This window comes from Tachyglossus aculeatus, chromosome 23 (genome assembly GCF_015852505.1).
Source record: "Tachyglossus aculeatus isolate mTacAcu1 chromosome 23, mTacAcu1.pri, whole genome shotgun sequence".
NCBI classification, from domain to species: Eukaryota; Metazoa; Chordata; class Mammalia; order Monotremata; family Tachyglossidae; genus Tachyglossus; species Tachyglossus aculeatus.
The window spans coordinates 34,674,095-34,690,079 of NC_052088.1; the positions used below are offsets into that span (position 1 = coordinate 34,674,095).

The 15,985-nt window shown below is 44.3% G+C and overlaps 1 protein-coding gene across 1 annotated transcript in view; it reads left to right on the top strand.

Moving 5' to 3' along the window:
- Positions 1–15,985, top strand: part of ITGA1 (integrin subunit alpha 1) — a 116,190-nt gene that overhangs the window by 70,442 nt on the left and 29,763 nt on the right. The window contains exons 17-22 of the mRNA XM_038765571.1: positions 590–726; positions 3,966–4,076; positions 5,014–5,223; positions 9,185–9,265; positions 12,516–12,592; positions 14,930–15,019. Coding sequence (XP_038621499.1) covers positions 590–726; positions 3,966–4,076; positions 5,014–5,223; positions 9,185–9,265; positions 12,516–12,592; positions 14,930–15,019 — 706 coding nt within the window. The remainder of the gene's footprint in view (positions 1–589; positions 727–3,965; positions 4,077–5,013; positions 5,224–9,184; positions 9,266–12,515; positions 12,593–14,929; positions 15,020–15,985) is intronic.

The following is a 15,985-nucleotide window of genomic DNA, read 5'->3' on the forward strand; positions in this document are numbered from 1 at the left end:
AGTACAGTGCTCTGTACAAAGTAAGCACTCAATAAATATGATTGATCGCTTAATTTCTTGATTGATCAGAGTGAGTCCCGAGAAAGGCCCTCCTAGCAAGAAGAGATATTTTGAAAAGATAAAAAGAGATGAAGATGAAAACCCTTTTCTCGTTTCCTAACCTGGGCCATGTAATAATGATAAAGAATAATGATTGTGGTATTAGTGTGGCTCAGTGGAAAGATCCCGGGCTTTGGAGTCAGAGGTCATGGGTTCAAATCCCAGCTCCGCCACTTGTCAGCTGTGTGACTTTGGTCAAGTCACTTAACTTCTCTGTGCCTCAGTTACCTCATCCGGAAAATGGGGATTAAGACTGTGAGCCCCACGTGGGACAACCTGATCACCTTGTATCCCCCCCAGCGCTTAGAACAGTGCTTTGCACATAGTGAGCACTTAATAAATGCCATTATTATTTGTTAAGCGCTTACTATGGGTCAGGCGCTGTTCTAAGCACTGGGGTAGATATGAGCTCATTGGGTTGGACACAGTCCTCGTGAAAATAACCATCCAGTTTCAGGTGTTGATCCTCATTTTTATCTTTATATTTCAGATATACAGTACCAAGTCACATTAGACTCTCAAAGACAGATCTCAAGAAGCATCTTTAACGGAACTCAAGAAAGAAAGGTTCAAAGGAATATCACCGTCGGAGGATCGGCGTGCGCTAAGCATAACTTCTACATGTTGGCAAGTAAATCGTGTCCAGGACCTGTCTCATTTCAGAGTCCAGTACAGCTCCCGTCCAACCAGCTCGGTGTGGCTTCGAGCCGACCTAAACCAACCACCCAAAATAACGAGCGTAAATATGATTCTGAAAGTGAATGTACCCATGACTAAAATGGAATTAATTCATTAAGTTACACACCAAAGTCCCCCGAGTGACTTCCCCAAGGATGGTTGGATAGATGGATGGATAGAGAAGGATGGTTAGATGGATGGATAGAAAAGCAGCGTGGCTCAGTGGAAAGAGCAAGGGCTTGGGAGTCAGAGGTCGTGGGTTCATTCATTCATTCAGTCAATCGTATTTACTGAGCGTTTACTGTGTGCAGAGCACTGTACTAAGCGCTTGGGAAGTACAGGTCGGCAAGACGGTCCCTACCCAACAACGGATCCCGGCTCTGCCACTTGTCAGCTGTGTGACTTTGGGCCAGTCACTTAATAATAATAATCATAATAATGATATTTGTTAAGCGCTTACTATTTGCCAAGCACTGTTCTAAGCGCTGGAGTTGATGCACCTCCTTGTCCCACATGGGGCTCATTGTTTAAGGGGGTGGGAGAACTGTTATTTTACTCCTACTTAGATGAAGAAACTGAGGCAAAGAGAACTCTAGTGACTTGTTCAAGGTCACACAGCAGGAAAGTAGTGGAGTTGAGATTAGAAGCCGGTGATTCTGACTCATGGCCCAAAGAGAAATGCTGCACATAGTCAGGATTGCTTCAGACTGCTCTGACGCTGATGGCTTTAGCGCTTCTGGTTGCCTCATTTTTATAAGAAAAATCGATTTCCTGTTTCTGCTTATTGGTTCCATCTATTATAGATTTACCTATTCCTGTTTACCATTGCTACCCGATTTTATATGTGTGTGTGTGTGTGTGTGTGTGTGTGTGTGTGTGTGTGTGTGTGTGTGTGAGCCTGTCTTCTAGATGGTGAGCCCATTGTTGGGTAAGGACTGTCTCTATATGTTGCCAATTTGTATTTCCCAAGCACTTAGTACAGTGCTCTGCACACAGTAAGTGCTCAATAAATATGATTGAATGAATATATATAGTAATGATGGCATCTATTAAGCTCTTAATATGTTCAAAGCACTGGGGAGGCTACAAGGTGATCAGGTTGTCCCACAGGGGGCTCGCAGTCAATCCCCCTTTTACAGATGAGGTAACTGAGGCACAGAGAAGTGAAGTGACTTGCCCAAAGTCACACTGCTGACAATTGGCGGACCCAGGATTTGAACCCATGACCACTGACTCCAAAGCCTGTGCTCTTTCCAGTGAGCCATGCTGCTTCTCTCTATATAAATATATTTCCATTATCAATTTGGATTCTAAGCATGGGTTGATGCGGAGATTTATCTGATTTTCATCACGTCACTGGCAAACTTTTTCAAGAGAAATTATTATTATAATGATAGTTGTTGTTATTACTACTAATAATGATATTAATATTGTGTGTATGCACTTCCAGTATGCTAAGGGATGACGTAGATAGATGATAATCAGAAAAGACATAGTCCCTGTCGCACATCAAGCTCACAAGCTAAGATGTAGGGAGCGCCCTTAGCTTATCCCCATTTTATAAAAGAAGAAAATGAGGCACAGAGCGATTAAGTAACTGTCCTAAAATCACAGTTATGCAGAGGCAGAGCTGAGATTAGAACTTTGTTCTCCTGACTGCAATCTCTTGAAAATAGAAGTTAGCACTGATTTGAAATAACCGTATAGCAGACACATTCCCTGCCCACAGTGAGCTTAGGGTCTTGTGGAGGAGACAGATACTAGTATAAATAAATGAATTATGGATATGTACATTAGTGCTGTGGGGCTGGGGGCCGGGGGGAATAAAGGAAACAAGTGAGGATGATGCAGAAGGGAGTGGGAGAAAAGGAAATGAGGGCTTAGTCAGGGAAGGCCTCTTGGAGGAGATGGGCCTTCAGTAAAACTTTGAAGATGGAGAGAGTCGTTGTAGTATAGTAACAATAGTAACAGACCCTATTACAGGGTGCGGCGTGACTCAGTGGAACGAGCCTGGGCTTGGGAGTCAGAGTTCATGGATTCTAATCCTGGCTCCGTCACATGTCTGCTGTGTGACCTTGGGCAAGTCACTTCACCTCTCTGGGCCTCAGTTACCTCATCTGTAAAATGGGGATGAAGACTGTGAGCCCCCCGTGGGACAACCTGATCCCTTTGTAACTTCTCCAGCACTTAGAACAGTGCTTTGCACATAGTAAGCGCTTAATAAATGCCATCATTATTATTATCATTACTATTCTCTAAGCCTCAGTTCCCTCATCTGTAAAATGGGAATTAAGACTGTGAGCCCCACATGGGACAACCTGATCACCTTGTATCCCCCCAGCACTTAGAACAGTGCTTTGCACATAGTAAGCGCTTAACAAATGCCATCATTATAACTATTATTATTATTATTATTAATACTACTGTTGCATAAAAATCAATTCAAACTGCAATGTGTTCCTTCTCCTTTGCAAACATTTAAACAGTGGAATATAATTGGGAACACAAAAATTGTCCTCGTTAATTGTAACCTAAGCACGATAGACCCTCTGGCCATTTGGAACTGGCAAACCTCAAATTTATTAAGACTTACACTTATCATAAAGTATCTTTGACATAAAGACTTCTACGGGACAAGTTTTAAAAGGGTAAAAAGGACTGTCTGATTATAATGCCCTGTTGATTGTGACAACTTAAAACTCAGTAGTATTTATTAATTACACTGTGTAGAGCACTGTACAGTAGAGAGCATTAGAAAAATATAATGGCATTAGTAGCACTGTGAGTAATAATAACTGGGGTATTTGTTAAGCGCTTACTAGGTGCCAGGCACTGTACTGAGCGCTGGGGCACTAGTAGACAATCCTCTGCACAGAGTAAATGCTTAATAAATACTACTGATTAATTCCGCATGTACACACGTGCATAAAAGGGAAATGTTCTCCCACATCCATTGACTGTGCCTGAGCCTTATATTCCTCCCCTTCTAGACTATAAGCTCATCGTAGGCAGGAAATGTGTCTACCAACTCAGTCATATAGCATCCTCCCAAGCGCTTAGTACAGTTCTGTGCACACAGGGATGGCTTAAATAGCATCGACTGACGGAATGTGGGCAGAGAACTGGCTCGGCAGGTTGCGATATCAAGCAGAACTTTCTAGTAATGGACTTCCTTATCTGGCTTCTAGGACAAACACGATTTTCGGGATTCGGTTCGGATCACGTTGGATTTTAATCTTTCCGACCCTGAGAATGGCCCCGTTCTGGATGGCACCCTGCCCAGCACAATCCATGAATACGTAAGTTCGCAACACTGAGAGGAAAACGGCGGCGATTGGTCCACGAATAAATTACTAGGGGATAGGCCTGGCTACTCTGACTGACAATGGTGCATAAGCACTGGTAGACATGTTCTCTGCCCATGGAATATGATACTTGCTTCCCAGGAATTGTGGAGTTTACACTAAACTCATATTCACTGTTAGTCTTATAAAATCAAAAAATGTCCTCGCGCATTGCGTTGGCATTCTCTGATGGAATCCACTTCTGTTCAGCAAGTTACTGAGTCATCAATCAGTGGTATTTATTGAGCAGAGCACGGCACCAAGGGCTTGGGAGAGTACACCACAATCAATCAATCAATCAATCAATTGTATTTATTGAGCGCTTACTGTGTGCAGAGCACTGTACTAAGCGCTTAAATTGCCAGCTGTGTGACTTTGGGCAAGTCACTTTACTTCTCTGTGCCTCAGCTACCTCATCTGTAAAATGGGGACTAAGACTGTGAGCCCCCTGTGGGACAACCTGATCACCTTGTAACCTCCCCAGCGCTTAGAACGGTGCTTTGCACATAGTAAGCGCTTAATAAATGCCATTATTATTATTATTATTATTATTACAAGTTGGCAACATACAGAGACAGTCCCTACCCAACAGTGGGCTCACAGTCTAGAAGGGGGAGACAGAGAACAAAACCAAACATACTAACAAAATAAAATAAATAGAATAGATATGTACAAGTAAAATAAATAAATAAATAGAGTAATAAATATGTACAAACATATATAAATATATACAGGTGCTGTGGGGAAGTTGGTAGATGCATTCCCTGCCCAAGAGGAGCTTATAGTCTAGTGGTAATGTGTAATTCATCAAAGGGTGAATTTTGTGAAGCAAATGATTAGTTCGGTCATTCGAAGAGGAGATCATTCAGTGTCTGGCTCGAATGTCTGGCAGATTCCTTTCGCCAAAGATTGTGGAAACAAGGAAAACTGCATCACCGATCTGGCCCTGAGCGCCAACTCGACGGGGAAAGGCCTGCTCATCATCAGATCCAGCAACGATAAATTCAACGTGTGTCTGACGGTCAAAAATAAGAACGACAGCGCTTACAACACCAGAGCCATCGTGCACCACTCTTCAAACCTGATCTACTCGGGCGTTGAGGTAAACACCCAGCAGCGATCCTCCTGTGTTTCTGCCCTCAGTCAACCTCACCTCGTTACTCTCCTGCTACAACCCAGCCCGCAAACTTCTCTCCTCTAATTCATTCATTCATTCAATCGTATTTATTAAGCGCTTACTGAGTGCAGAGCACTGTACTAAGCGCTTGGAAAGTACAGTTCGGCAACAACTCTGATGCTAACCTTCTTACCGTGCCTGTCTCATCTATCTCACCGCCGACCTCTCGCCCACGTCCATACCTCTTTCATTCATTCATTCAAATGTACTTACTGTGTGCAGAGCACTGTACTAAGCAGTTAGGAAGTACAAATCGGCAATATATAAAGACGGTCCCTACCCAACAACGGGCTCACAGTCTAGAAGGGGGAGAGAGACAACAAAACAAAACAAGTAGGCAGGTGTCAATACCATCTTAATAAATAGAATTATAGCTTTATGCACATCATTAATAATATAAATAGAGTAATAAGCATGTACAAATATACACAAGTGCTGAGGGGAGGGACCGGGGGTAGGGCGGGGGGGGGGATGGGGAGGGGAGGAGGAGGAGAGAAAAAGGGGGGCTCAGTCTGGGAAGGCCTCCTGGAGGAGGTGAGCTCTAAGCAGGGCTTTGAAGGGAGGAAGAGAGCTCGTTTGGCAGATGTGTGGAGGGAGGGCATTCCAGGGGAAGGATGTGGGCCAGGGGTTGATGGCGGGACAGGCGAGAACGAGGCCCAGTGAGGAGGTTAGTGGCAAAGGAGCGGGGGGTGCGGGCTGGGCTGGAGAAGGAGAGAAGGGAGGGGAGGAAGGAGGGGGTGAGGTGATGGACAGCCTTGAAGCCGAGAGTGAGGAGTTTTTGCTTGATTTCAAGGTTGATAGGCAGCCACTGGAGATTTTGGAGAAGGGGAGTGACATGCCCAGAGCGTTTCTGCACAAAGATAATCCGGGCAACAGGGTGAAGTATAGACTGAAGCGGGGAAAGACAGGAGGATGGGAGATCAGAGAGGAGACTGATGCAGTAATCCAGTCGGGAGAGGATGAGAGATTGAACCAGCAAGGTAGCGGTTTGGATGGAGAGGAAAGGGTGGATTTTGGCGATGTTGCAGAGGTGAGACCAGCAGCTTTTGGTGACTGATTGGATGTGAGGGGTGAATGAGAGAGCGGAGTCGAGGATGACACCAAGGTTAGACTGGGAGACCCATGTGGGACAGGGCAGAGATGACCTAATTATCTTTCATTTACCTCAGTGCTTAGTACACTGTTTGGCGTATCATATGTGCTTAACATATTACTGTCATCAGCTCACCTCCTCCAGGAGGCCTTCCCAGACTGAGCCCCCTCCTTCCTCTCCCCCTCCCCATCCCCCCCCACCCTACCTCCTTCCCCTCCTCACAGCGCCTGTATATATGTTTGTACAGATTTTATTACTCTATTTATTTTACTTGAACATATTTACTATTCTATTTATTTTATTGTGTTAATATGTTTTGTTTTGTTGTCTGTCTCCCCCTTCTAGACTGTGAGCCTGTTGTTGGGTAGGGACCGTCTCTATATGTTGCCAACTTGTACTTCCCAAGCACTTAGTACAGTGCTCTGCACACAGTAAGCGCTCAGTAAATCCTATTGAATGAATGAATGAATGAATCACCATTTGGTATTGGGTTTGGATAACATCAGTTTCCTTTAAGCCCTAAATGAGCTCTGTAGGAGAGAGGAAACAAAGCGGTTTTTATTTGGATTACCAATACGTGACACCATTCAATGTGTATGAATATGTTTCCAAATAGCAGTGTGTCCTTGTGGATAAAGCAAGGATGTAGGAGTCAAGGGAAACTGGGTTCTAATCCTGGCTCCGCCACTTGTCTGCTGTGTGAACTTGGGCAAGTCACCCAACTTCTCTGTGCCTCAGTTACCTCATCTGTAAAATGGGGACTAAGACTGTGAGCCCTATGTGGAACAGGGACTGTGTCCAACCCAATCACCTTGTATCTACCCCAGCACCTAGTATAGTGCCTGGAATACAGTAACCACTTAGCAAATATCACAGTCATTCTGTGCCAAGCACTGTTCCAATAATAATAATAATGGCATTTATTAAGCGCTTACTATGTGCAAAGCACTGTTCTAAGCACTGGGGAGGTTACAGGGTGATCAGGTTGTCCCACAGGGGGCTCATAGACTTAATCCCCATTTTGCAGATGAGATAACTGAGGCACAGAGAAGTCATACAGCTGACAATTGGCAGAGCCAATATTTGAACCAATAACCTCTGACTCCAAAGCCCGTGCTCTTTCCACTGAACCACACTGCTTCTCTGGCCACACTGCTTCTAAACACTGGGATAAATGCAAGATTATCAGGGTAGACACATTCTCCCTGTCAGTCAATCAATCAATCGTATTTATTGAGCGCTTACTGTGTGCAGAGCACTGTACTAAGCACTTGGGAAGTACAAGTTGGCAACATATAGAGACAGTCCCTACCCAACAGTGGGCTCACAGTCTAAAAGGGGGAGACAGAGAACAAAACCAAACATACTAACAAAGTAAAATAAATAGAACAGATATGTACAGGTAAAATAAATAAATAAATAGATAGATAGATAGATAGATAAATAAATAAATAAATAAGTAAATAAGTAAATAAATAAATAAATAAGTACAAGCATGTCCTACATGAGATTTACATTGAATGGTGTCATGTATTGGTAATCCAAATAAAAACCGCTTTGTTTCCTCTCTCCACCAGAGCTCATTTAGGACTTAAAGGAAACTGATGTTATCCAAACCCAGTACCAATAGGGTTACGGACCCAATCCCATTTTAATAATTATGGTACTTATTAAGTGCTTACTCTGTGCAAAGTAAGCTCTGGGCTAGATATAAGATAACTGGCTTGGACACAGCCCCTATCCCACATAGGGTTCCCAGCCGTAATCCCCATTTTACAGAGGAGGGAACTGAGGTCCAGAGAAGTGAAGTGACTTGCCCAAGGTCACAGAGCAGGGATTAGAACCCAGGTCTTCTGACTAGCAGTCCTGTGCCCTTTCCATTACACCATACTGTTTCTCACGCTGAGTCTGTGGTTTTCAATGTCCTGCTTCCCCCCGGCTCAGCTCAAGAGCCAGAATTGGTTCCAAGAAGAGCCAGCCAGCTCTAATAATAATAATAACTGTGGTATTTTTTAAGTGATTACTATATGGCATGACCTGTACTAAGCGCTGGCATAGATATAAGATAATTAGGTTGGACACAGTCCCTGTTCCACAAAGGGCTTCCAGTCTTAATCCCCATTTTACAGATGAGGCCCAGAGAAGTGAAGTGACTTGTCCAAGGTCACACAGCAGACAAGTGGCCAAGTCAGGATTAGAACCCAGGTCTTCCTGACTCCCACGCCTGGGCTGTATTCACTAGATCACGTTGCTTCTCAAGCCATAGAGGGAAGGCATGGCCAAGGGGGTGAGAGAGGCAAGAACGAGGTAACAGTAATAATAATGATGGTATTTGTTGAGTGCTTACTATGTGCAAAGCACTGTTCTAAGCGCTGGAGGGGATACTAGGTGATCAGGTTGTCCCACGTGGGGCTCACAGTCTTAATCCCCATTTTATAGTGAAGTAACAGGCTCAGAGAAGATAAGTGACTTGCCCAAGGTCACGCAGCTGACAAGTGGTGGAACCGGGATTAGAACCCGTGGCCTCTGACTCCCAACTGAGCCACGCTGCTTCTCTACAGTGAATAGGTCGGGCTTAGCGGAGTGAAGTGTGTGGGCTGGGTTCTAGACAGAGATCAGCAAGGGATGGGATAGGAGGGAGGGAGAGAGAAATAAATAATATATATATATATATATATATATATATATATATATATGTATGTATTTGACAGTGGCTCAAAGCCGATGGTGTGGAGTTAGGCTGCAGGAATTAAGAGGGCTCATTCCAAGGCAACGTGTTTCTTTTCTTTCCAGAGCAAACAGAAAGACATTTGTGAAGCCAATCACAACATCTCGTGCAAAGTGGGCTACCCCTTCCTGAAGAGAGGAGAGGAGGTGAGAAAATCGTTCGGTGTCATGTAGGAGTAACACGCCTGAAAGAGAACCGTTTCAACAAATAATAATAATAACGATAATGGCATTTATTAAGCGTTTACTATGTGCCAAGCACTGTTCTAAGCACTGGGGAGGTTACAAGGTGATCAGGTTGTCCTGCGGGGGGCTCACAGTCTTCATCCCCATTTTCCAGATGAGGGAACTGAGACCCAGAGAAGTGAAGTGACTTGCCCAAAGTCACCCAGCTGACAGGTGGCGGAGCCGGGATTTGAACTCATGACGTCTGACTCCAAAGCCCGGGCTCTTTCCACTGAGCCATGCTGCTTCTCTAATTGTTGTTCAACAAATGTTGAACAACGTTCATTCGATCGTATTAGTTGAGCACTTACCGTGTGCAGAGCTCTGTACTAAGCGCTTGGTAGAGTACAACATAACAATAAACAGACACCTTCCCTGCCCACAGCGAGCTTACGGTCTAAGAGGACTCCAAAGCGTAATCAGCTCTGACTTAAAATATAGGGTGATAAGAAGGAAGGAAGGTGATAACCACCCAGACTGGTCTGGCTTGGCCATTTGGAAGTCAAACCCTTCCCAGATTTCCCCTCCGTTTGAGGTTTGGAAGATGAATAGGAAGTTAAGGAGGGATTTTCTCTGATCGTAAACACAGTCACTGATGAAACCGCTGCAAATGGGCTTTGGGGAGAAGCGTGTAACCATTAGACAATCCTGAAACTGTTTTCTGTGGATGAACCAAATCCAGAGATTAAACACAAACCCTCCTTGGATCGACTCTTGGCGTCACAGACAGTACAGGTTCGTCGGCTTAGTGGAAAGAGCACGAGCTTTGGAGTCAGATGTCATGGGTTCAAATCCCAGCTCTGCCAATTGTCAGCTGTGTGATTTTGAGCAAGGCACTTAACTTCTCTGTGTCTCAGTTCCCTCATCTGTAAAATGGGGATTAAGACTGTGAGCCCCCCGTGGGGCAACCTGATCACCTTGTTAGCTCCCCAGTGCTTAGAACAGTGCTTTGCACCTAGTAAGTGCTTAATAAATGCTAAAAAAAAAAAAGTTCACCTCACCTAACAGGGGTCAGGGGATGCTTTTCAATCAAGAGGAGAAGCAGCGTGGCCTAGTGGACACAGCTCGGGCCTGGGACCCAGAAGGACCTGGGTTCTAATCCCATCTCTGTCACTTCTCTGCTATGTGATTTTGGATAAGTCACTTCATTTCTCTGGGCCTCAGTTCCCTCATCTCTAAAATGGGGATTAATAACAATAATAATAATGATGATGGAAGCACTGTTCTAAGCACTAGGGTAATACAAGATAATCAGGTTGTCCCACGTGGGGCCCACAGTCTTAAATCCTATTTTACAGATGAGGTAACTGAGGCACAGAGAATTTAAGTGACTTGCCCAAAGTCACACAGCTGACAAGTGGCAGAGGAGGGATTAGAACCCATGACCTCTGACTCCCAAGCGCGTGCTCTTTCCACTAAACCACACTGCTTCTCAGCTGCTTCTCTTGATTAAGACTGTGAGCCCCATGTGGGACATGGACTTTGTCCAGCCTGATTACTTTGTATCTACCCCGGCGCTTAGAACAGTGCCTGGTGTAAAATAAGCACTTAACAAATATAGTTTTTAAAAAAGCAATCATCAAGCCATTAAATCAATGGATTTTTCTTAGTCTCATTCCGTTTTTCATATTTTTTAGTGATTTTTGGAAACTTGACGTTAGCTCTTCTCAGTGCTACCCCAAGCCCCGCCAGGCAATCGATCAATCAGTGGTATTTATTGAGCACTTACTGTTTGCAGGGCACTGTACTAAGCGCCTGGGAGAGAACAGTAGACCCACTCCCTGTCTTCAAGGAGCTAAACACCCCAGTGCCCCCGAGGATGACCAACCCGGACAATACACATTCACAGATTTTCCATGGCTTTTGTGTGGCCACTGACTGTCTTCTAGACTGTGAGCCCACCGTTGGGTAGGGACTGTCTCTAAATGTTGCCAACTTGTACTTCCCAAGCGCTTAGTACAGTGCTCTGCACACAGTAAGTGCTCAATAAATACGATTGATTGATTGATTGATCCTGACCATTAACTAGAAATAATCTTCAAGGCTTTCCAGACCGAGAAGCAGCGTGGCTCAGTGGAAAGAGCCCGGGCTTTGGAGTCAGAGGTCAAGGGTTCAAATCCCGGCTCCACCAATTGTCAGCTGTGTGACTTTGGGCAAGTCAGTTAATAATAGTAATGACGATGGTATTTGTTAAGCGTTTACTATGTGCAAAGCACTGTTCTAAGCACTGGGGGGATACAAGGTGATCAGGCTGTCCCACGTGGGGCTCACAGTCTTAATTCCCATTTTACAGATGAGGTAACTGAGGCACTGAGAAGTTGTGACTTGCCCAAAGTCACACAGCTGACAATTGGCGGAGCCGGGATTTGAACCCATGACCTCCGACTCAGAAGCCCGGACTCTTTCCTCTGAGCCCTGCTGCTTCTCTGACTTCACTTAACTTCTCTGTGCCTCAGTTACCTCATCTGTAAAATGGGGCTTAATCAATCAATCAATCAATCGTATTTATTGAGCGCTTACTATGTGCAAAGCACTGTACTAAGCGCTTGGGAAGTACAAATTGACAACAGAAGACTTAAGACTGTGAGCCCCCTGTGGGACAATCTCATCACCTTGTAACCTCCCCAGCGCTTAGAACAGTGCTTTGCACCTAATAAGAACTTTAAAAATGCCATAAAAAACCTCATATCTGCTTTATTCTGAGTGAATAACCTCCAAAGTTGTGTGTTCCAGACTAAAACCCTTTCAATTTATTCATTTATTTATTTAGTCCTTTCAATTTCACACTGGTCCCTGCCTCTTCTGGAAATCTTGCGGTGAAAAATGTTATTGCCTTCAACACTTCATTATTCAGAATCAATTCGAGTGAAATTCAGAATTATGAATAAATGACAAAGAACTGCTTGTTCGGTTATTGTTTTGTGTGGGGAAAAATAATCCTTCAATTACAAATTAATATAAATGTATCGACACTTTCAAGGAACTTGTTTTCAAATTAGCATTTTAAACATTAACATTTACACATTTTTCTGGATAAAATCATGGCTCCCGGCCTCCTTCCCAATTTTGAGTTGAAATCATTTTAGAGGTGCAAATGGCATTCTTTAATAAAATGTAGCAGTTTCTTTCTCCTGCTTTATTACTGAAAACAACTTTTTTTTTCACTGTGTAGATATCTTTCCAAATATTGTTTCAATTCAACATATCGTCTCTCATGGAAAACGTGACCATTCATATAAATGTAACAAGGTTAGTGAGTACAATTCATTCTTTTCTTTACAAAACTAGGGGAGGGAAACGGTGGATGATAGAAATGTAATTGCCCAGATTTGAATAAGGCAGGATACAGAGAAAAAAGTAGGTGTATTCAATCAGGAAGGCGTAAACAATTTGCTAAGTACTCCTGCATAGATAATAATAATGATGGTATTTGTTATGCACTTATTAATAATAATAATATTGACATTTGTTAAGCGCTTACTATGTGCCAAGCACTGTTCTAAGCGCTGGGGGGATACAAGGTCATCAGGTTGTCCCACGTGGGGCTCACAGTCTTCATCCCCATTTTACAGTTGAGGTAACTGAGGCCCAGAGAAGTTAAGTGACTTGCCCAAGGTATACTATAATAATAATAATAATAATGATGGTATTTGTTAAGAGCTTACTATGTGCAAAGCACTGTTCTAAGCGCTGGAGGGATACAAAGCGATCAAGTTGTCCCACAATCTTAATCCCCATTTTGCAGACTTGCCCAAGGTATACTATAATAATAATAATAATGATGGTATTTGTTAAGCGCTTACTATGTGCCAAGCACTGTTCTAAGCTCTGGAGTAGATACAAGGCATTCAAGTTGTCCCACGTGGGGCTCACAGTCTTAATCCCCATTTTACAGATGAGGTAACTGAGGCCCAGAGAAGTTAAGTGACTTGCCCAAGGTATACTATAATAATAATAATAATAATAATAATAATGATGGTATTTGTTAAGCGCTTACTATGTGCCAAGCACTGTTCTAAGCTCTAGAGTAGATACAAGGCATTCAAGTTGTCCCACGTGGGGCTCACGGTCTTAATCCCCATTTTACAGATGAGGGAACAGAGATAAAAGCCAGTGTCATAGGTAGGGGTTTCTCTCCAGGGTCCTTGTGGCCCTGCCCCGATTATTTGCTCCTTCCCCTCTTCTCACCCCTTCCCAACTGCTGTGTGGCCTTGGGCAAGTCATTTAACCCCTCTGGGCCTCAGTTTCTTCATCTGTAAAATGGGGATGTAAACGCCGTTCTCTCTCCCTCTTAAACTTTGAGCCCTTGGTTGGGTGGTACTCCAACAAGTAGAGGTATCCAATCCGCATATCTACCCCAGTGCTAAGCACAATGCTAGGCACATGATAAGGATTTAATAAGTACTGTAATTATCCCGAGGATGATGACGGTGATTAGCTTGTGACTACCAGCCCCTCAGCACTTAGTACAGTGCCTAGCACGTAGTGAGAGTTTCACAAATACCACAGTTATTATGATTTATGTGGTCCAGTGGGAAAAGCATGGTCCTGGGGGGCAGAGGACCTGAGTTCTAATCCCCACTCTACCACTGGGTGACCTAGGGCAAGTCACTTCACTTCTCTGTGGCTCAGTTACCTCATCTGGAAAATGGGGATAAAATAATAATGACTGTGGTATTCGTTAAGCGCTTGCTATGTGCCAGACACTGTACTAAGCACTGGGATGGATGCAGGCAAATCAGGTTGGACCCAGTCCCTGTCCCCCGTGGGGCTCACAGTCTTAATCCCCATTTTCCAGATGAAGGAATTGAGGCCCAGAGAAGTGAAGTGGCTTCTTCGCAGCAGACAAGTGGCAGAGCCGGGATTAGAACTCAGGTCCTTCTGGCTCCCAGGCCTGGGCTCTACTCACTAGGCCACGCTGCTTCTCTATTTATTTTATTTTGTTAGTATATTTGGTTTTGTTCTCTGTCTCCCCCTTTTAGACTGTGAGCCCACTGTTGGGTAGGAACTGTCTCCATATGTTGCCAATTTATACTTCCCAAGCGCTTAGTACAGTGCTCTGCACACAGTAAGTGCTCAATAAATACGATTGATTAATTGATTGATTGATTCTCTTAGACTGTGAGCCCCATATGGAACAGGGACCTTGTCCGATCTGCTTGTAGCTTAATTCGGTCCTTGGCACATAGCATTTGCTGAACTTCATTCAGTTGTATTTATTGAGCGCTTACTTTCTGCAAAGCAGTCTAGAAGGGGAGATAGACATTAATATGAATATTTGAATAAATTACACATAGGTGCTGTAGGGATGGGAGGGAGGATGAAGGAAGGAGCAAATAAGAGCGGCACAGAATAGAGTGGGAGAAGAGGAAAGGAGGGTTTAGTCAGGGAAGGCTTCTTGGAGGAGATGGGCCTTCAATAAGGCTTTGAAGTTGGGGGAGAGCAATTATCTGTCTGCTATGAGGAGGGAAGGCGTTTCTGGCCAGAGGTAGGATATGGGCGAGAGGTTGATGGCGAGATAGATGAGAACGAGGTAGAGTGAGAAGGTTAGCGCAACGATGACCACAATGATCATTATTGTTCTAGTGACAGCGAAGAACCTCCCGAGGCCCTGTCTGATAACGAAGTGAACATTTCCATTCCTATAAAATATGAAGCTGGACTGCAGTTCTCAAGGTACGAGTTCCATTTCACCTCAGTCGTTTGCAACGCAGAAAGTGTCAGAAGTTCCTAAAATGTCCTCAGGTACAGGAGCTGTTGAATTTGCCAGAAAAGCCCCGGGCCCTCTCCCCTTCCTTTCCCTAGGGAAGCAGCATTCCTGAGCAGAAAGAACGCAGGCTTGGTTGTCAGAGGATCTGAGTCCTAATCCCGGCTGTGCCACTTGTCTGCCGTGTGACTTGGGCAAGTCAGTTTGTTTCTCTGTACCTCAGTTTCCTCATCTGAAAAACGGGGCTTCAATACCTATTCTCCCTCCTACTTTGACTTTGAGGACCTCATGGGACAGGGACTGCGCCTAACCTAATTATCTTATCTCTATCCCGGTTCTTAGTATAGTGCCTGGCACATAGAAAGCGCTTAACAAATCCCAGTTTTTAAAAAACACTGCATTAGCCCGTGCTTCTACTCCTGTAGATCCCGTTAAACTGTCCCAGATTATTTGTTCTGGATGAGTTCCCACCTGAAACTCCTGCCAACCTTCAGGGGATGGTGTGGTTCACCTCTCCCCTGAGGCCTTCATGCCCCTGGATTGGCAGGAATTTCCCAGAATTCCCAAACACTATTCCTTGGGCAGCCCCCAGTGGGTAAGTAGGCCACTCACATATTTCTAAATGCCCTAAATCGGGGTTTCCTGCACACACCCCTTTGCTGAACCAGAATTCCTGCCTCCCTCTAGGAGTGATAGATGGTAAAGAATGCCTGTGGAGTTCTAAGTGCTAGGGTAGTTACAAGATAATCAGGTTGGTCCCAGGCCCTGTCATCCATCCATTCATCCAATCGTATTTATTCATTCATTCAATCAATCGTATTTATTGAGCACTTACTGTGTGCAGAGCACTGTACTAAGCACTTGGGAAGTATAAATTGGCAGCATATAGAGACGGTCCCTACCCAACAGTGGGCTCACAGTCTAGAAGGGGGAGA